Genomic DNA, 21,637 nt, shown 5'->3' on the forward strand with positions numbered 1-21,637 from the left:
TCTGAAGGGAGTCCTTGGGAGAGAATTTCCAGGGCCGGCAAGGTCACCCAGGGCCAAGTGGCCCTGACTCAGTCTCTGTGTTTGTATTCAGTCCACGTTGCGTCGCAGGAGCAAACCAGAGCGGAAGGAGCGCATCAGTGAGCAGACCTACCAGCTCTCACGATGGACCCCGATCATTAAAGACATCATGGAGGTCAGTGAGGGCAGGCTGGGGCGCTGCACTTGGAGGCCCAGATGCTTCTGGCGTCACCTGCTGTCAGGTGGCAGTGACTCCCCAGGGTTTTGTATCCTTGAGGATTTGCATCCAGGTCTCCAGAGCTCTTTCAGGCCTCACAGCATACTTGTCCTGAGGGTTGATGAAGGGCTGTTCCAATAGACTGCCACACTCAGATCCCCGGGGTCTGTATGATTTAGGTCCATATTAGAGACCCCCCCCAATGGTACCAAGTCCAAAGGAACCAGACCCGTCACAGCATGTGAAGGTCAGATGAGTGATGAGCTCCGTGCTGAAGGTGCGGGTAAGCCACGCAGCACACCTCGGCGTGTGGAAGGGCCTCCAAACATGGCCCCGGCCCACCCCTCCTCTTCCTCCACTGCTCCCCTCCCCAGCCTCCCCGTCAGCCAGAGACCCTCCAGCGTGTCTCTGCCTCTGCTCTTCTGCTCAAGCCCATCCCTCGCCTGGAATGTTCTTGTTCTCCTTTCCGTACCCTGAATCCTGCCTGCCTTCAAATCCCCCATCAGGGCTCAGCGTTCTGGCCCACCGCCCGCCTGTCTGACCACCCAGCACCACAGAGGCCTCCCTGGGCTCCTGTGACGTGTGTCAGCGATGCTTTTCACGTGTGTGTGTGTGCTCAGCCTTCTGGGTCATCTTTTTATTTCTTGGTCCTGTGCCCTCAACTGACGTGTCCTCTGGCCTCATGCCTCGTGCACAGTAGGTGTTTCATATTCGTGAGTGTAAGGTAGCCCTGTGGTGTCCCTCCCCTCTCTCCTTGTGGCTCAAGGACGCCCTGCTTAGAGTCCCACCCTGCTAGGCCTTTGGGGTAGAGCTTGAAGACAGTCTGTCTGTCTCCTGCACTTGACAGGTGGACAGGACAGGGGTCCCAAGGAGAGGGGACCTGCCCAGGATCCCTTCGTCAGTTCCTAGCAGTCTGGGTGTTCCCACTGAATTGTACATTACAATAGATATGTTTTAAATGTATAGAGTGAGTCAGCTTCCTATTTTTAAAACCCACAAAAGAAAAGATGGGTGAACCCGAGACATCTAGAAACCGTTACATTTCTTTGCTTGGTGGGTAGGCAAAGCCACTCCCTCTGTCTCATCTGCTCCTTTGTTCTTGGCTCCCTTTTCCTCCCCCTCCTCCCCAGTCGGTCAAAGAGACAGGTGTAGGCTTCACAGGGTAGCTGTTAGGAGGAGTGGAGATTTCTAGGCAGTGGGGGGTGGATAGCTGGATTCCGCCCACCAGGTAATTAGACCCTTGGAAACAGAGGGTGTAAGGCCTTCTTCCCTGGTATGAGAGCCTCTGCCTGCGCCTAGTTTCTATAAGACTGATGGCAGTGTCGGGATGTTGCTGGACAGAATGCAACATTTATAACCTTGCATAGATGGTAAAAGAGAAAACAAAAACTAAATTGGAAGGGAAGCAAGAAAAATTAATGTTTTTAAAAAACTTCTCTCCAAGAGCAGGCGTACAAACTCCCCTCAGTGTATCAGCTGGTGCCAGAGCCCCTGGGCCAAGCCGGGGCCTGCACCGGACGCCCTGCGGCAGGCAGAGGCAGCGGAGCTCTGGGCGTTGCCAAGCTGGCCAGGGTTTTTGCTGAGTGGCTTGTTCCTCGAGCCGTCTCACTTGGGTTCCCTTCGGCCCTCGTCAAACATGGCCGGCCCGATTTCTCTCTCTTCTTTCCAGGACACTATTGAGGACAAACTCGATACCAAACACTACCCTTACATCTCCACCCGCTCCTCTGCGTCCTTCAGCACCACCGCCGTCAGGTAGGCGGGAATCCCTGGGCAAGCAGGCGGGAGTGAGTGGGCCCGTCTCTGGTTGGGTGTCAGCTACATGGCAGCCCTGTTGTGATGCGGCCTCCTCCACCAGAACCCTCCTGCTGCTTCTCATCACAGCCAGAGTGCAGGCCGAGTCCTTACAGCGGCCTGGGAGGCCCTGCACGCCCTGGCTTCCCATCGCTCACTCCTCCTTCTGTCACTCCACTTCAGCCGCACCAGCCTCGTGCTCCTCCCTGAACACGCCTGGCTCACTTCTGCCTCACTTCTGCCTCAGGGCCTTTGTACTTGCTGTTCCCGCTGCCTGAAATGATCTGTCCCCAGGTTTATCTGCATGTTACACCTCTTATCTCCTTCAGGTCCTTAGTCAAGTGTTACCTTCTCCCGTCTTCCTTAACCACCCTGTTTAAAATTACACTGCATCCATGTTCCTAGTAGTGTTATTCATAAGAGCTCTAAAGTGGAAACGGCCCAAATGTCCATCAGCTGATGAACAGATAAACAAAATGTGGTATATTCATACAATGGAATATTACTTAACAACAACAAAAAAAGAATGAAGTACTGATCCGTGCTACGACATGGATGAACCATGAAACAGACCAAGTGAAAGAAGCCAAACATAAAAGTCCACATATTATGCGATTCCATCTCTATGAAATGTCCAGAATAGGCAGATCCATAGAGACAGAGAGTAGATTCGTGGTTGCTGGGGACAGGGATGGAGGTGGGGGAATGAGGAAGGACCATTAATGGGTACAGGGTTCCTTTCTGGGGGTGATGACATGGTCTAAAATTGCTGAGGGTGATAGTTCACAAGTCTGTGACCTTACTAAAAACGGTTGAGTTGTACACTTTAAATGAGTGAATTCTGTCCTATGTGAATTCTCTCTCAGTAAAGATGTTACAAAAATAAAGAATAAGAATTTCCAAGCCTCCCCAACACTTCCTATCTCCCTGCCCTGCCCTGTTTTTCTGCATAGATGACACCACCTCTTAGCATATTCTTTGTGTTTATCTTGTTTCCTGCTGGTCTCCCCTGACTGGAATGTCAGCCTCCTGAGAGCAGAAATTTGTGTCCTTTTTGTCCTCAGTGCCTAGAACACAGCCTGGCACGTGGCAGGTACTCAGTGTATTCTGTCTTCCCTTTTGATTAATTTATTTTAGTGATTAATTAAAAAGGGGATGAATGCATCGTCTGCATAGAGACGCATTTCTCAGATTCGCTCCTGACCGAAATGTGGGTGCCCTGGGCTGGGTTTCTGCCACGTGCCTGCTGATGCTCAGACATGTCTCAGCTTCGAGATGTGAGTCGACAGCAGTCCATACTTCTGTCCCTGGTTCTCCGACGCTGTCTTCTTGCATTCACCTCCAGACTCCTCTCTGCTCCCTCGTCTGTGTGGTCCAGGCTCCTCCCTGACCCACAGCCACGTCTGTTGTCTTTCCTGAGTGGCAGCTTCTGTTTTCCTCTGACAGCAAGGGCTTTACTTGGCTCCTGAGAACAGGCAAGACAACACATGAGCGTGGAGCAGGAGAGTCACCAGCTCCAGAGAGGGTGGCCTGTGGCGCTGGCGTAGCATGCAATTCCAGGATTCACGCTCCGTGTGGACTTCTTTGTCCCTCTTCTCGTGCTGTGCCCGCCCGTTCCCTCTCTTTCCTCTCCTCCTTCTGTCTTCACTTTTAGGCCTTCTCCTGGGCCTGGGCCAGAGGCCTGCACGGCGTCTGTGGCATTGTGCATCCCCTCTGATGGCAGTGTTCTTGCCAACATTGGAGTAAAATACAAAATCCCCGGTAGTGCCACAGCCAGGCTGGCTGATGATGGCAGATTGTCAGCTGGTTGCTCAGGCAAAGAAGATGGCTGTGGAATTCTCTGGATTGGCCCAAATGGGCCCCCATGGCCTTCGAGATTTGGAAAGTGACTTTGATGTTGTCATGAGTCAGGAATAAGGGCAGAGATTTCACTGTCCGCAGGAGACTGTCCTCGTTTTGTTTTCATCTTTGTTGTTTTCCCCATTTTCTTACCTGGAAGTGACCCATTTCTCATTGTTTCTGAGGACAAGGTGAAGACCCACTGAGGACAGCCCAGGGGGAGAGGGGGCACCTCTGAGAACTGTCCCACTACTGAAATGTGTGTCCTTCAGGAGACAGCTCAGTGTCACCTCCTCTGGGAAACCGTCCCCAGTGATGCCCAGACAATGCTAGACAGTCCTCCCCTGTGTGTCCCTGTGGCACTGAGCCCCTCTCTGTCATAGCACGGTTCAGGCCTGCTTCCTTCTCCCACCCTCCCCAGTTCAGCCATGAGCTCTGGGTGGGCGAGGGCCCTTATCTCAGCAGGGCTGGCTCCTCGGGGCAGGGGCGCCCCAGTCATGAAGCACTCAGTGCACGTCTGTCTGTTCAGTAAGTCGATGTGCCAGCCTGAAGACAGGCCTCAGACCCTGTCGTCGCTGCTCATTGCCAGCAGAGTGGCCCAGACAAGCCTAGCAGCATGGACAACAGGGGGTAGAAGCCTGGACGGATGTCACGCAGGGTGAAGCTATTATTGAACTTAGCATGTCACACTTTAAAGCCAACCTGAGCCTGTCTGTCGCCTACCTGTTTCTAAGACAGTGACAAGGTCATGGCTCAGGCGCTGTCATGCTTCTCCCAGCAGCCAAAGCACTTGCTAATTTGCACGGCTGTTCATTCAGCCACCGCTTACTAAGCACCTACTGTGCTTGGGACACTGACACACAGAACGAACTTGGAAACTAGTCATGAGGCACCAAGTGACAAATACCGTGAGTGCAGATAAACGTCATTAATCTCTCTCTCTCCCCCCAGCGCCCGCTACGGGCACTGGCATAAGAACAAGGCCCCGGGGGAGTACCGCAGTGGTCCCCGCCTCATTATTTTCATCCTCGGGGGCGTGAGCCTGAATGAGATGCGTTGTGCTTACGAGGTGACCCAAGCCAGCGGAAAGTGGGAAGTGCTCATAGGTGAGTGGGGCACGTTTTCTCTGGGGAAGGGGCTGCTTCACTGCATCTGGACACCATTCCACGCGTCGGTGTCATCCTGTCCTCGATCTCCATCACTCCTGCAAATGTAGTCTCTAGGCCCGCTTGTGGACGGCAGAAGCTAAGGGGCGAAGGGTCTCTTCCTCGTGTGTCTTGATGAGAGGCACTGCATGCGGTGAGAAGGGCCCGGTCACGGACTCCAGCAGCCCCAGGCTCACGTTCCTGCTCTGCCAAGTGGGCACCTTGAGCAAGACCCTCAGCTCCCAGGCTGCTACTTCCTTACCCAACAACATGGGGTTCGCCATACCCACTTACAGGCTTGCACTTGGCCTGTCAGGGTCCTGGCATTGGGCTTCGCGTCTGGAAGATGCTCGGGGAATGGAAGGTAAATTATGACCCCTGCTCTCCTGTCAGTTGGAGATGGACAGTCCCGGCATAGTGGCCTGACTGCTGGACTCCACTAAGGTTCGCCTACCAGTTCCTGCCTCTTCTAGGCCGATTATACCCTTTCTAGTATTTCCTGCTGGTTTTCCAGAAGAAAGGCAGCAGCTCACAAGAGCTGACTTACTGCAGCAGGAGAGGAGTTTCTCCTTTTTCGTGTCTGCAGGAGCTTCCACAACTTCTAGGCTTGGGAGAGGAAGAGTGAGCTGAGAAAGATCTTGCTCGCTCCAGATGCCTTCCCTTTGTCTTATCTTTCCCTTAAAATGGAGTTGCACCTGCCTAGGGTGCCTCTTGACGTTGACTGACAAGAGGCTGTTGGCACCTGCTGCCCGGACCAGGCCCTGCCCTTTCCCCTTATCTTGATACAATGGGTCAGTTTTATACCTCCACTTTGGGGTGACCAGGTCACAGTGCCCCCCAAGTCTCGGAGTGAGCGTGTCCTGCAGACCAGTGCATATGGCCGTTCCTGGGTCTATCAAGATGGACCTGGCACTCTCACCCTGCCTTCTAGATACCACCAATTCAGTGGGGAGACTGGACTTCCCCCCGCTCTGCCTCCCCACTCCCTGAAGCTTACCCTGTCTGGTTACCCTTTCTCCCTGTATTGTTTTGTCCTTTTTATTACATAGGCCCCCGTGATAAAGCTCTCTCTGTTCCCTGCTTGCATACATGTTGCATGACCATGTCGGCTAATTCTCAGCTCAAACACAGCTTTCCTGGGCAGAAGCTGTCCCAGCCAGGCTTGGGTGTAAATCTCCCTCTTCGACTTTGGCCCTGACTCGAGGTTCCCCGTTGGGAGGTGGAGACCTGGGGAGAGAAAGTTGCCCGTGCAGATCCACGGGGAGGCCTTGTGCAGACAGCTAACGTCCGCTGTGTGGCCTCGCCCGCTTGGTGCATGCCGGCCGTGTGCGTGTGCGTGGCGTGCGTGTCCTGCTTTCTCACACCTCGTTGGCTGCTTACAATGTAGGCCTAAGTTGGCATGTTCCTGTAACGTTCCTTTGTTCAAGCAGTCAGCTGGCCTCTGTTCTCCTGCAGGTTCTACTCACATTCTCACTCCCACCAAATTTCTCATGGACCTGAGACACCCCGACTTCAGGGAGTCCTCTAGGGTATCTTTTGAGGATCAGGCTCCAACAATGGAGTGAGAGCCAGAGAAACAAAGTAAAAGCAGCTTATTACAGAAAAGAAACTCTTCCACTCTGAAGGGTTTTCTTTGATTATTCCGTCACTCTTTTTTGTTATTTTTCCCTTTTCAGTTTATTATTTCTTTGATTTTCTTTCAATTAGAAAATGCTTGCAGTTCTTAACACCGATTGAAAATGTGTCCGAAGCCACCCTCACACTCCCAGCCACGAGGACCCCTGGGCTCCAGCTCGCCGGCTCACTCGGCCAGCTGCAGCCCACTGGGTTCCAAACCGAAAGTGAGAACAACGGCCGTGAAGAGGCCTCCAGAGGAAGCTGCCAGCTGAGGGGCGCCGGCCGCCTGGTGCCCACGCCTGCTGGCCCAGGGGTGGGTTTGTGGGCACCAGGCAGAGAACGCAGAGCGTCCTGGTGTGATGTGATGTGGGGACTTGAGAGTGAGGCCAGCAGGAGTTCAAGGGACTGTCGTGTCCAAGAAGGCAGAACTCCAGTGGAGATAGCCATGGGGACCTGATCACAAGGAAGGCTCGGCAGAGAGTGTCAGAATAACCTCCAGGGCAGGGGAGGGAGATGTGTAAATACCTCTTTCCCAGGACGGGTGCTTAGCCCAGAACGATTTCTAAGGGGTGATGGGGCCATGAGCCACTAAGTACTTGGTGAGCTCCAGCCATCAGTGCAAAGAGCTTATGTCTCACGTTCCTGTGGGCAAAACAGCACCGAATAGTCATTTGCTCTTTTAGTAGGTGCTTTTATCTTAATTCTCCTGTGGATCCTTTCAAGAGTTGAGTAATCACAGTCCTACACCTGTTGAGGTCTTGGTAAGATCTGAGAGCCTTGGGCTAGAAACCGGCCTTAACACCAGTGTGTTGTTTTAAAGAGCATCTTCTCTCCCTCACGTGCCTTTATCTCAGTTTCCCAGGAACTCGTGGTCTGTTTGGTGGATGATCCAGATTTTATTCTTGTCCTCGTCCTTCCTCTCTCTTTCCATCCTTCTTATGTGCTCGGAATCTCCTATAATGTGTCTAAATGGCGACTGATACTGAAGGACGCCACTGAGCTATGTTAGGCATTCTGTGATGAGGCCACGTTTTGTGTCCCTCACTTCATGTGCTCCACTGACTATGGCCCTGAAAATGCCCCCTTGCCCTGGGCTAGACGTGGCCGGTGAGTCATGGAGCATGAGCCACCTGTGAGTAGTGGAAAGACCACGAGCACCTGTGACTGCGGGTCACTCCCCCTTACTGAGCCACAGTCTGTGGAACACAGGAGGCTGGATCGCAGGGCCCCAAGGCTCCTCCGAGCTCTGACCTGCTGTCACTCAGTAATTCAGATCGGTGACTCAGACCTGCGGTCCTGCCCCCTCTCGTGCACTCTGCTGAACCTCGGGGGAGCGTTCTCTCAGGGCTGGGCTAGGGATACATCAGAGCATGCGTGTTTGTATAAAGAGAATGCGCTCCATCCAAGGAGGACTCTCTCTAAAGGTCCACAGGAGGCCACCCGTTTATCTCCTCCCCTTTCCCTCCCTTGGCCAAGAGATGGCTGCCCCCACCCCGGGCAGTGGTGAGGTGAGAAAGAGCCCAGGCTGCCTTCCCCTAGAAAGCAAGGCCAGTGGGTGGTGAGTAGGAGCCATTGTTGAAAAACAGTCGTTGTTTAGAGCACCTCAGTAGCTTGGAATCAGACAGCTGGTCCTGTGTGCAGAAGGCAGGTAGGTGGATGGCATTCACTGCAAGATGTGTTTTAAGGCTTCTAGAAGGACAGGTGTTCAGTCGAGGCAGCAGCAATGGCAGAACACTTGCAGGACTGGAAGACTGACAAACCCGGACCCCAAGGGCTCCTGCTAGGGTTCGCCAGGGATTCGCTGCTTCGGAAGCAGCCTCCCCGTTGCAGACTGTCATCCTTAGTTTTACGTCCCATCAGCAGAGCAGCTCTCGGCTGCCGTGGGAGCAGAGAGAGCGCGAGTGGACTCTGGTTGTATTCTCGGCTTCTGGAATGCTTTGTTGGGCAGTGCTGGGTTTTAGAGAGCTCGGTTAAGAAAGAGCGAGGCACAGAGCCCTGATACCACGGAGGCCGGAAGGCAGGTCACAGTCTGACCTGCCCCATTCTGTTGTGACTGTTCAGGTGACCAAAGACTGGGCCAGTACAGGACATTAGAGAGCCAGGGTTGTCCCCAATGCCGGTACTTGCGGGAACTTAGCTTTTAAGAGTTTTGCGCTCAGTGCTGAATGAGGGTGTCCCCAGCAGGCTGGTGCGTGGGCACCAGTGCCTCGCTCTGTCCTGCTGGCCCCTCTCTCTCCTGGAGCTGAGGCCAGCTCCCAGGGTCTGGGTTAAAGGGAGCGGGCGTGGATCGCTGATGTGCACAGATACCACCAAGGCTCATCTTAACCCCCACCAATCCATCATCCCCCATGTCTGAGACGTGAAGTCTTTTGATCAGATCTTCACCTCTACACTGGGTGGTTTATGTTAAAGTGCTTGTCCCTTGGGAATGTCGGAGGCTGTGAGAAGCTGAGGAAAGAGGGCCAGCCGGCCGGATTAGACTCTTACACAGCACTTACACTTGGGAGAAAGCTTTTGTTTCTTTATGTTGAATGTTTGCTTTATTCCAGCTTGGGGTCATACAACTTTCATTTTTCAGGGCCACTCAGATTTGAATCCTAATTCAGAGCCGAGCCCTGGCCCAGCTGCTCTTTAAGCATTCCCCTGCATTTCCACTCTGGGGCCTGAGGCCACAGGGTGCCTGGAATTGAAACCAGTGGCATGGCCTCTGGGCCTGGCTGTGTCCCCAACCCACCGTGAGCAAGCACGCCACCGCTCTGGGCTTCCTTCCCCTGTCTGTGGTGCAGGGTGGGCCGGAGCACGTTCTCCAAACCTGGCGGACCACCACGCCCACCGGGGTTGCTCTCAGACGTGCATGTTCCCTGGCGCCACCCTGGATGTCCTGAGTCAGGAGGGCTGTTTCAGCCAAACCCAGGAATGACTGGACCAGCTGGTCTGTAAGGACGCTCCTGATTTTCAGATTCTCTCAGTGAGGAAAGCAGGATTGTGTCCCGGCGGAGCTCGCTGTGTCTGGCCCACAGCCTTGACAGACTTCTGGATGACGTGGTTTTTGGGGACCACTGTTCATCTTTCACAATCTTCCAGTTCTGTAGAATAAGAGGGACCCTCAGAGCCATAGGACCTCCTTCCTGTTCTGGAAGGTCCATACAGTCAGCCACCTATGGGTTCAAAATGAGAATGTTTGCAAAACGCGGATTACAAACTCACCCAGCCCAATTTGCAGTGTTTGTGGTGGTGAAAAGCTTGACCAGGTGTTAAAACATGCAGATGATTGGGTGGCAAGAAGAGGCTCTGGGGGGGCAGAGGGGGGGTGGTTTGCAATAACTCCAGCTGGTCTGGGTCCTTTAAAGAGACCAGGCAAGTTAGGGCCCAGGACTGTGCCTGTCAGGGAGAGCCCCGGAGGCCTCTCTGGTTGTCCCACACTCTTGGTCCTGGAAGTTTTGTTCTTTCAGCTGAAGACTGGGAGCACCAGATGGTCAATAATAAGATAATATTGGAAAGTTCTAGAGCGTGGATTCCTTAACCTCTTTTTGGTCTCCCCCAAATCCTGAATGTAAGCAAGGATAGGGAGCACTTTGGGGTGGGCATCTGATCAGAGGCCCCTTTTGACTTTTCCTCTAGTTCAAGCCGGCCTTCTTTTTTCCTGGAACTCAGTGGATGGGGGAGGGGGAGACTGTTAGCAAAAGTTTCTCTAGCACGTGCCCTGTTCTCACCTTTACCTGGAAGTGGCAGTCCCCGCACGGAGGACCCACAGCTGCCTGTCAGGGTGTAGACACACGGGCTGCGCCGAGTTGAGATTTGGAAGGCCCTCATTTTGGCAATGGTTCACTGTTCAGAGTTTGATAACCTTTATTCCTGTCTCCTCATTTGTGGAGCAGCCTTTGACCTCTCTTAGGACTAACGGAAGATTGGTAAGGTCACGGAAATGAGTGTACTTTGGAGGAAAAGGTCACCATAGCAACGCCCAGGGACATAGTGCTGAAACCTGTCACATTTGCTGAAGGGGCCTCAGGTCTGCAGAATAACGAGTCAGCTTCAGAGCGCAGGGCTGGGCAGGTTGCCCGCATAGGACATCACCCTCGGCGCCTCCAGGAAGGAGCCAGGCTTCCTCAGCAGAGCAGTGACCTGGTGGCTGGGGCTTGAACTGCAGAGCACCGGCTGTTGGAAGAAGCCCCTCAAAGTAGAGAGGGCTGTACGAGTTTCCTGCTGGTCTGGACTGGCTAGGAAGCTTCAAAGCCTGCAGTTCGAGCAGTCACGGGTCAGCTGAGCAAGTAGCCGTCAAAGGCCTAGGGACCCCGGTATTTGGAATCACTCCCCACAAGCTGGCCAAATCCTCCTTTGCCTGCCCTCTGGGTGGGACTCTAGCATCCTGCGGTTTCTGCTCCCCTCCTCCCAGGAAGGCCCGTCCCTTGCCCGCATCTCCCGGGAGGCACATTTTCAAGTTCGGATCTCTTTTGTTCAGTTTCTCCCACCAGGATCTCTTTCTTTGAAGCCCACTGCTGCATGCGTGCAGGCCTCATGCTCACACGCCAGTCACTTCTGTTCTGTTTGAGTAAGTCCATGTCCAAACCACACGATCCATGCATCTTTTTTTACTGCACTTATTAGATCTCTCTCCGTATGAAAAAGGACTTCATTTACTTTTATTTTTTATTTTTTTATTTTTGCAGTAGAAGTATTTCTAATTCCATTAGCTTAAAGTTTTGCAAGCATTTCCAATCTCTTACAATGCGCGGTCTTTGCAAGGTAAGGCCTCAGGTACCCGGCCCTTTCCCTTTCACACCTGAGGTCCCACCCACCACGGCAGGACCAACCAGCTGGCTACCGAGGTCAGTGGCTCCCCCAGTGTGCTCTGCCCATCAACTTCCTCCCTACCAGGCACCATCCTTTCCACACACAGTCCCCTCCCCACCCCCCGTCCCATCCCCAGCCTTTTCCCCTGCCATACGGTTTGGCATTTCTCTCCCTGGCTTCACCTTGAGTTCAAGAGAGACTTAGAAATGCAGCTGCCCTGTCCCCTGGCCGATTGCACTGAGCCCCCATGGAGAGGCGGGCTCCTTCTTTGGTACAGCCTGGGACCCTGCCTGAGCCAGAGGGGTGTTTATCCACAGTCCCCAAATGTCTCCCAGGCCTATTGTGACATGGCCTCAAACCCCAACCCTCCCTGCTTCCACTAGACTAAGACCAGGGTGGGGGCGGGGGAACGGATGAGGATCTGGGAATCCAGGAAAGGAAAAGTGTTTGAAACTGCAGCAGGCAAGCTCACCGTCTTTTCTGCCTCCCCCAGGATCCACGCACATTCTTACCCCACAGAAACTGCTGGACACGCTGAAGAAACTGAATAAAACAGATGAAGAAATAAGCAGTTAAAAAAATAAGCCACCCCTCCAAAAAGTGACCCCTCCTCCCACCGAGCACCTCGGCCCCTGCTGCTGACCGCCACGGTTACTTTGCTGGCCCTCTCCCCCCAACAGCTCCCCCGGCTCTGCACGCCCGGGCCGGCACTGTCGCCGCTGCATTCTTGTGTTTATTGATGCCCTCTTCTCGTTTGACACAGAAGAAAATAATGCATTGTGTTTTTTTAAAAGAGTATCTTCTATGTGTATCCTAAGAGAAGGAGTTCATGTGCGAGGGACACACTGCTGGAGAAGCTTTGGAACTGTCTCGAATGAATGGACACCTGCTCCCCGTTAGTTAGGATCCCGTGACCTTGTACATAACCCAGTGCGACATGTGCAAATTGCTTGAGTATGGGAAGGTAGACGTCTGGGTATTTTTAAAAACCTGTTTTGGGTTGTTCCTGTTCTTGTGGGAATCATAGAGATGTTTGTCCTTGGAGTATTTCAAGCGGAGGATTAATCTGTCGTCTCCACTCCAGTTCTTACCCCTCAGCGTCTGCTCTCATCCCGAGAAGCTTGGCAGTGAAGATCAGGTGACACCTCGTGAGGTTTGAGCTGGAACCAGCCTCTTTGCTTTCCTCAGTGGCTCATTCCCCCGGGGCTGTGGGTGGGGGCGGGGGGTGTCCACGTGAAGTCAGGCTGGGTGCCCTGGCCCACGTCCACCGCACTGTGACCCTGAGGGAAGGCGTTCTGCAGTCTGAGTCCCAGACAAATAAGGAGCAGGCATCCCCCAGAGGCCCTCATCTCCTGGAGAAGTAGTCAGGCCTGATCCTTTTGGCTGGACGCCTTCCTGCCCCAGGCATCACCCCCAACACCGCTCCCCTTTCTTAGTGGAGTCCGCCTGGGTAGAGCTCAGGGGTCAGGAAAGGACCAGGACAGAATGGGCTCTGCAGGCTCCCGGTCAGAGGGCCCTTTGCAGGAGAGAGCGCCCGCGCCCCAGGACTTCCCACTGCCTGAGGGGATGCGCCTTGGGTTTGTACAGACCCTGTGCCCACTCAGACTGTCCTCCGGTTAAGATACTCCGTAATACTTTATTTTTTGTAGTGTGCGGTCATATGTCATCATGCTTGTAAGAGAAAATGATCCTTTTATTCTCTGTATAAAAACTTAGCTGTATAAAACTTAGCTCTAATGCAAAAATCTCGGAAGCAAACGAAGGGAGGATGGCTCGTCATCCTCCGACTCAGCAGTCCTCTGTTCTCCGGTAGTGAGCGCACCGTTTGCTCTGCTGAGGGGTGTCATGAAATATAATGACAGTGGAAGTCACAAAAACGTCCCCCGCCCAGCCCCCCGCCTCCCTTCGACTCCTGCAGACCGTGTGTGTGTGTGTGTTCCTGTCTCGTGGTGTCGTTGCCGACATGGTGTTCGCTAGTTCTCGCGGCCGCTTTCCTTTCAGAGTGCGTTCCTTGCCCGCACGTTAGGTGCATCGTGCTGTTCTCTTCTCCAGGCTCTGAAGTCCCCCCTTTGCGCTCAGATGAGTTTCCTGGTCTGGCTCCCGCTCCTCCTTATGATGCCTGATTTCCTTAGGGCAGAACTGTAGGCACTGGCATTGCTTTCTTTCTTACTGTTCCTGCTCGTCCTGTCCCCTCCCCTTGACCAAACAATGCTCACGCTTCAGGACCTTGTTTGTCGAACATGTTGGTTTTCCTTTCTCTGTTATTTATATAAAAATAATTTATCAAAAGGATATTTTAAAACTAGTCTGTCTTGAAACTTGTTTACCTTGAAATGATCAGAATCTCAGTGTTGGAAAGTATTGAAGCACAAACATGTACCATCTCTGTACCGTTCTGTACTAAAGCACTTGAGTCAAATAAACGAATAAATCAGCGCCCACTCACTGTGTCCCCGGTGCGTCCTGGCCTGGTGTCCCTTCGGGGAGTGGAAGGAGAAAGCCTCCTGCACGGGTCCGCAGCAGAGGAGGCCAGCATCCCGGCCGTGGCCTAGAGTCTTCTGGATCCAGGTCACCGTTAACTCGCTTTAGGATCTGTGGCTGTCTCACATTTGGGGACAACCCGTGGACCTTGTCTGGGGCCCCCAGCAGTGACGGGGCACTGCTCGCAGATGAGGCAATTCCTCCATCGTCCTATATCTCTCAATCTAGAATTCTCTCTGCCGCAGAGCCTGCAGGGCTGTCTCTGAGGATGCTCCCTCTGGAGCTTGTGGTGACAGTGCCTGTAGGACATGCCGTCAGGTCACTTGATCAGTGTCACTGCTCTCCTCTGTCCCTGCTGCCACACCATCCAGCCTTCTAATGAACTTCTTTCCAGATCAGACACTGCTGCGTGTCCTGCTGGTCTTGAAGCCTGTTTGTGACCTGGGGAGACTGCGATGGGTTTGGCCCAGCCTGGGGAGTAGACCCTTAAGTTAGGTTGGGGTCACACTGACAACCTGCTCAAATACTGGGCCCAGGGGAGTGGGGCTCTTTAGAGGAGCTTCTGCTTCTACTCTTTTGCCCGCAGTCACTCTCTCCTTCAAATCCCCACCTGCTTTATGGCGTTAGGCAATCTGACAATCAAGGCACCTCCACAACCCAACTGTTGTCTGGTGAGCTTTGCCTTCAGGGAGATAATGGTGACAGTCAGGCCCCTCAAGTCCCTTGTTTGTTGGGTGGGTCCCCTCCCCATTTGACAGATGAGGAAGCTGAAGCTCAGAGATGCCGCCATTCACAGAGCTCGCTCCAGCCGAGGAGCATCGGACGCTCGTCGTCTTAGATCAGTAGTTCCTTCACCAGTAACCAGCACACCTTGGAATGAGATCTGAGACCAGAATTTTTAAATTCTAAATTGTTCTAAGCTGAGTTACATTACAGCAAAGTAAATACCATTTGCTCCTTCTTCCCAGGGCCACCTGGATCCTCCAGGCCCACAGCAATGGCTCGCTAGTCTCTCCCTGATTGTCCCTGACATCCCTTGACCCCTCTGGCACCTCTCTCTGCTCCACCCCCTCACCACCACCCAAGGCACACGAGCCTGGCCCTCGTTATGCTCCTGGCAGAAGTCCCGGTTCGCCTGTTACTCAGCACAGATGGAGCCTGCAGGCTGTTCCTCCAAGTCTCCGATGGTGTTACATATTCTGGGAGGGGCAGGGGCCTCTGAAACAAACCAGAGCATGCAGGATTGGACCAACAATGGCAATCCTACACCAAGACAGGTCTGTGAGCTGCAGCCGGTCACTCTCTTTCCGGGCCCAGGTCCAGGCTGGGGGGTCTCAGCCAGACCCTGCGGGAGGGCCTGGACACTCACCTCGGTGTGACACCAGGCATTCATTCCTGGGAGGCAGAGTGACCAGGAGCACAGACCTCAGCATCAGGCAGGCCTGGGTCAAATCCACACTTGGCTTCGTTCTACAGGACCCTGATGAGGGACTCTGTCAAGGAGTGGAGTAGTGATGCTGAGCTGGTCCACATAAGGACAGGAAGCACTCGATCATGTTGATGGTGATGACGACGATTCCCAATCACGTCTGAGGAACAAAGAACAATTGTGCTCACACATTAAAAAAAAAACCAAATGTCTGTGAACTAGAGAGTGGATAAATCGATGTTCATCTCCCCAGTGACTGGTCTAAGGCAGTTAAAAATGCATGACCAACACATGTCAACAAGCATAAATCTCAAAAACATAATGTTGAATGAAAAGAGCAACTTACAGAAGGATACATACAGAATGATGCATTTATGTAAAGTTTTAAAACCTCATAAAGGGGGGCTGGCCCCGTGGCCGAGTGGTTAAGTTCACGCACTCTGCTGCAGGCGGCCCAGTGTTTCATTGGTTCGAATCCTGGGCGCGGACATGGCACTGCTCATCAAACCACGCTGAGGCAGCGTCCCACATGCCACAACCAGAAGGACCCACAACAAAGAATATACAACTATGTGCTGGGGGGCTTTGGGGAGAAAAAGGAAAAAGATAAAATCTTTAAAAAAAAAACCCTCATAAAGGCACTGTTTAGTGCTTATGGTACATATGTTGTAAATGTGTAAAAACGTGAACGAGAATGATAAATACCCAAGTCAGGAGAGTGGCTACCCATGAGGAGAGGATGTTATGGTGAAGCCCCGTGTCCCCAGTCACAAAATGAAGCAGTGGCTTGAAAGTGCTTCATTGAATCAAATATATATAGATAATAATTGTAATTGTAGTTAATATATATTGAGCATTTATGATGTACCAGGCATGAGTGCTTTACATGTATCTTGCTGAATTTTCTCAACAACTTTAGGAATTAGATGTTATTATTAACCCTACTTAAAGATGGGGAAACAGAGCCACAAAGACAGAGTAACTTGGCCAAGGTCCCAGGCTGGCACATGGCAGAGCCTAGACTGAAACACAGCAGTCTGCTGCCAGAGCCCGGGTTCTCCACTATCAGAAAAACATTATCAATATAATAGACGACAGGATCCTGGTGTGAATATGGAATGTGCGTCTGTTTGGGCGGAAACTAATGACTCTTCGGGAATGATGATTTCACACAAGCAACCAAAAAAAGAAGAAGAGAGGAAATAAAACGTAGAACGATAAAAATTGGATTTTCTGGGCCAGGAAGGTACCCCTCCCTGGTCCCCCGTGCCTTCCCTGTTATGAAGGTACATTGTCAAGGAGTGGGTGACACACTGAGATGTATCAGTCAACTTCAAATGAAGCACAGTGACCTCGTCCATGAGCCAAGCAAATTTCCCCACACCAATGACAACACATTCTAGAGTGAAACCAATTAATTCCATCCCTAAAGCGGGGGAAGAAACCCAAACTACAGAGACAGCAATCGGAGTTACACTCCTTGGAATAAAAAGTGGCACTAGGGGCTGGCCCGGTGGCGCAGCGGTTAAGTTCGAGCATTCCGCTTCATGGCGGCCCGGGGTTCGCAGGTTCGGATCCCGGGTGCGGACATGGCACCGCTTGGCAAAAAGCCATGCTGTGGTAGGCATCCCACCTATAAAATAGAGGAAGATGGGCATGGATGTTGGCTCAGGGCCAGTCTTCCTCAGCAAAAAGAGGAAGATTGGCAGTAGTTAGCTGAGGGCTAATCTTCCTCAAAAAAAGAAAAAAAAAAGTGGCACCAGATACAATGTTGCCAAGAAGCTTGTAAAAACCAGCCACTGTTGACCTCCAGCATCCTTTGAGCAAATGACACTGTTGCCTGGTGGAAGCTGTCCTTTAGGAAGTGCAGTGTTAAAGTCCCCTACTGTTAGCATGTTACTGTCAATTTCTCCCTTTAGGTCTGTTAATAGTTGCTTTATATACTTTGGTGCGCCTGTGTTAGGTGTGTATATATTCATAAGTGTTATGTCATCTTGGTGGAATGTCCTTTTATCATTATGTAATGTTCGTCTTTGTCTCCTGTTACCTTTTTTGGCTTGAAATCTATATTGTCTGATGTGAGTATAGCTGTACCCACTTTCTTTTGTTTGCCATTTGCTTGGAGTATTGTCTTCCATCCCTTCACTCTGAGCCTGTTTTTCTTTAGAGCTGAGATGGGTCTCCTGGAGGCAGCATATTGTTGGGTCTTATTCTATTTTATGTTTTTTGAGGAAGATTGTCCCTGAACTAACATCTGTGCCAATCTTCCTCTATTTTGTATATGGGATGCTGCCACAGCATGGTTTGATGAGCGATGGGTAGGTCCGTGTCCAGGGTCCAAACCTGCGAACCCTGGGCAGCTGAAGCAGAGTGTGTGAACTTAACCCCTATGCCCCTGGGCCACCCCCTTGGGTCTTATTTTTTAATCCATCCAGCTACTCTATGTCTTTTGATTGGTGAATTCAATCCATTTATATTTAAAGTGATTATTGATATACAAGGGCTTAATATTGCCATTTTATCTTTTTTTCCTGGTTGTTCTATATTTCCATTGTTTCTTTATCCTTGTATTTCTGTCTGCCATTTCAGTTTGGTGGTTTTCTGAGATGTTTTTCTTAGTTTCCTTATGTGTGTGTGTGTGTGTGTGTGTGTGTGTGTGTCACTCTGCTCTGATTTTTTGTTATATGGTTGCCATGAGGTTTGTATAAAAGGTCTCATAGATGAGATAGTCCTTTTTCTGTTGATAGCATCTTATCTCCATTTGTCTATGCAGGTTCCATCCTTTTCCTCTTCCCTTTCTGTTTTTGTTGTCACAAATGATCCTTTTTTACATTACGAGTTTGTTACCATGAAATGGTTATAGCTATCTTTGATGCTTTCTTCTCCTTTAGCCTTTATGTTATAATTGTTTACTAACCTATTCTGATATAGAGTTTCAATTTTCTGATTCTGTCTGTCTGTCACCTCACTCAAAGCTTTGTATATCTTTGCCTTTTGTTTCACCTAAGGGAAGTAATCAACTGCAGAAGGACAGTTACCATATGACTTCAGCCATATGTGGAAGATAAATAAACACATAGATACGGAGAACAGATTGGTGGTTATCAGAGTGGAAGGGGGTGGGGGAGGGCGAAAGGGGTAAATGGGCACGTGTGTATGGTGACAGACGGAAACTAGACTTCTGGTGGTGAACACGATACAGAAGTCGAAACATAATATACACCTGAAATTTATATAATGTTATAAACCAGTGTGACCTCAATAAAATAAACACACACACACACATAGAAAGTGGAAAATGATTTGGAAGAACAGTTGTCAACACTCATGCTTCCCTTTTCAACTGACTCAAACAGTGCTGAGCGGAGTTTGGTCCCCTCTTGGAAGGAGGGCTGCCTCTTTGTCAAGGAGAAGTGCTCAGATCAAGCTTGTTCTCTTTATCATTAAAATCCCATGCCCAGGCGACACCAAAAGCACAGGCAACAAAGGAAAAAAGAGATAAATTGGACTACATCAAAATTGAAAATTTCTGTATATCAAAGAACACACAATCAACAGAGTGAAAAGACAGCCCATGGAATGGGGAAAAAATATTTGCAAATCATGTATCTGATAAGGGGTTAATATCCAGAATATATAAAGACCTCCTACAACTCAACAACAACAAAAACTCAAATCAAAAATGGGCAAAGGACTTGAATAGATGTTTCTCCATAGAAAATATACAAATGGCCAATAAGCACATGAAAAGATGCTCGACTTCACTAATCATTAGGGAAATGTAAATCAGAACCACGGTGTGATACCACCTCACACCCATTAAGGTGACTACTATCAAAAAAACTCAGGGGCCGGCCCTGTGGCCATGTGGTTAAGTTTGCACACACTGCTTCAACAGCCGAGGGTTTTGCTGGTTCAGATCCTGGGCACGGACATGGCACCGCTCATCAAGCCATGCTGCGGTGGCATCCCACATGCCACAACTAGAAGGACCCACGACGAAAAATATACAACTATGTACTAGGGAGCTTTGGGGAGAAAAAGGAAAAATAAAATCTTTAAATAAATAAATAAAACTCATACGAGTTTCCAAGAGTAGTCAAATTCATAGAGACAGAAAGTAGAATGAGAGGCCGGCCCTGTGGCCAAGTGGTTAAGTCTGCACGCTCTGCTGCGGCGGCCCAGGGTTTCACCGGTTCGGATCCTGGGTGCGGACATGGCACTGCTCGTCAGGCCACGTTGAGGTGTTGTCCCAGATGACACAACTAGAAGGATGTGCAACTAAGATATACAACTATGTACCGGGGGGATTTGCGGAGATAAAGCAGAAAAAAAAAAAAAAAAAAAGATTGGCAACAGTTGTCAGCTCAGGTGCTGATCTTTAAAAAAAAAAAAAGAAAGTAGAATGATGGTGGCCAAGGGCTGGGTAGAGGGGAAAGGGGAGTCAGTCAGTGATTAATGAGTAGAATTTTTCCTTTCTTTTTTTTTTTTTGAGGAAGATTAGCCCTGAGCTAACTACTGCCAATCCTCTGCTTTTTGCTGAGGAAGACTGGCCCTGAGCTAACATCCATGCCCATCTTCCTCTACTTTATAGTGGGATGCCTACCACAGCATGGCTTGCCAAGCGGTGCCATATCTGCACCCAGGATCCAAACTGGTGAACCCCAGGCCGCCGAGAATCGCAATGTGCGCACTTAACCACTGCGCCACCGGGCCGGCCTCACTAATGGGTAGAGTTTTAATTTTACAAGATGAGAAGAGTTCTCAAGATGGGTGGTGGTGATGGTTGCACAACAATGTGAATGCACTTAAGGCCACAAAACTGCACACTTAAAAATAGGATGGTAAATTTTATATTCTGTCACAGTTTAAAATAAAAATAAATTTTTAAAAATCTACCAGAAATTAAATGTGTCCTCTCAAAATTCATATCTTGAAAACCTAACACCCAAGGTGATGGCACTGGGTGGGGCCTTTGGGAGGTGCCTGGATCCTGAGGGCAGAGCCTTCATGAATGGGATTAGTGCTCTTTATAAAAGAGACCCCACGAGCTCCCTAGCCCCTTCTGCCGTATGAGGATTCAACAAGAAATCTGCAGCCAGAAGAGAGCCCTCCCCTGACCAGGCTGGGACCCTGATCGCAGACTTCCAGCCTCCAGAACTATGAGAAATAAATGTCTGTTTATAAGCCACCCAGTCTGTGGCATTTTGTTGTAGCTGCCCAAAGACAAAACCCCATACTCAGAAATGGTTTTCCAGGGGCCGGCCCGGTGGCGCTGTGGTTAAGTGTGCACGTTCCGCTGCTTCGGCGGCCCAGGGTTTGCTCGTTCGGATCCCGGGTGCGGATGTGGCACTGCTTGGCAAGCCATGTTGAGGTAGGCGTCCCACATATCAAGTAGAGGAAGATGGGCACGGATGTTAGCTCAGGGCCAGTCTTCTTCAGCAAAAAGAGAAGTATTGGCTCAGGGCTAATTTTCCTCAAAAAAATAAAAAAGAAAGAAAAAGAAATGGTTTTCCAGTTAGCTGATACCTCCTTTGTGAGCCAAGGGGCCACTGGGAGCAGTGCCGAGAGAGCCCAGTTTCTGGGAGCGGCGAGTGGGGGGGGGTCTGGCCATGTGAATGAAGGAGGCCACCACGCTCCTCGCCGGTGTCCCCAGTTGGCGGTGCACAGTTTGCCTTCTGATCTTCATGCAGTGCTGAAACTTGTGACCGCAGTCAAGTTGCAACCCCTGGCTGTTTCACTTTCTCCAGCTTGCTGGAGGTGGCACTAGGACTGCTCATCTCCATGTGGAAGTGCAAGGGCCACAAGCCTGAGAACTTTTCTTCATGCCACTGAGCATGCCACTTCTCTGCTATCAAGGGGCTGGTTCATGCGATCTACCTTCAGGATGCAAGTGGCCTGACCCTGACTCCAGAGCCAAAATATCATGCTTTGTGTTAAGCCGTATTTTAAAACTACACCAAATCCCGGAATGAAACCTGAAGAAACCCTTTCCAGAGCTGAAACAAAGACAAGATCAAGATTGGGATAGATTGTGACAGTGGCCGCTGTGCCCTGCGGCTCCTCCCCTTTCCTCTGGGCTGCCTGTGACTTGCTTTGCCCAGTGGAATGTGGCAGGACCAAGCTTGTGCAGATCCAGGCCTGGACCTCAACAGGCCCAGCCACTTCGGCTCTCATGCCTTTACGACTCTCAGTCACCATCTTAACAAGCTGGGCTAGCCTGGTGACGAGAGGCATCTCTCCATTGCACCTGCCAACAGCCAGCTGCACGAGGCCTGGGAGTGACCAGCTGGGCCCCAGCTG

At 51.1% G+C, this 21,637-nt stretch overlaps 1 protein-coding gene across 7 annotated transcripts in view; it reads left to right on the top strand.

Annotated features, from left to right (window-relative positions):
• The window catches only part of STXBP1 (syntaxin binding protein 1), a 65,014-nt gene extending 51,149 nt beyond the window's left edge, over nt 1–13,865 (top strand). For 3 of the 7 annotated variants that reach the window (XM_023628934.2, XM_070251447.1, XM_070251446.1), the window contains 5 exons: nt 92–193; nt 1,905–1,990; nt 4,820–4,974; nt 6,469–6,594; nt 11,918–13,865. In XM_023628934.2, the coding sequence (XP_023484702.1) occupies nt 92–193; nt 1,905–1,990; nt 4,820–4,974; nt 6,469–6,578 (453 nt within the window). In that variant the 3' untranslated portion in view covers nt 6,579–6,594; nt 11,918–13,865. Of the gene's footprint in view, nt 1–91; nt 194–1,904; nt 1,991–4,819; nt 4,975–6,468; nt 11,460–11,917 lie in introns of all 7 variants that reach the window. The other 4 variants (XM_023628935.2, XM_070251448.1, XM_070251449.1 and 1 more) reach the window with 2 other exon arrangements.
• Nucleotides 13,866–21,637: the final 7,772 nt, after the last annotated feature.

This window comes from Equus caballus, chromosome 25 (genome assembly GCF_041296265.1).
Source record: "Equus caballus isolate H_3958 breed thoroughbred chromosome 25, TB-T2T, whole genome shotgun sequence".
NCBI lineage: Eukaryota > Metazoa > Chordata > Mammalia > Perissodactyla > Equidae > Equus > Equus caballus.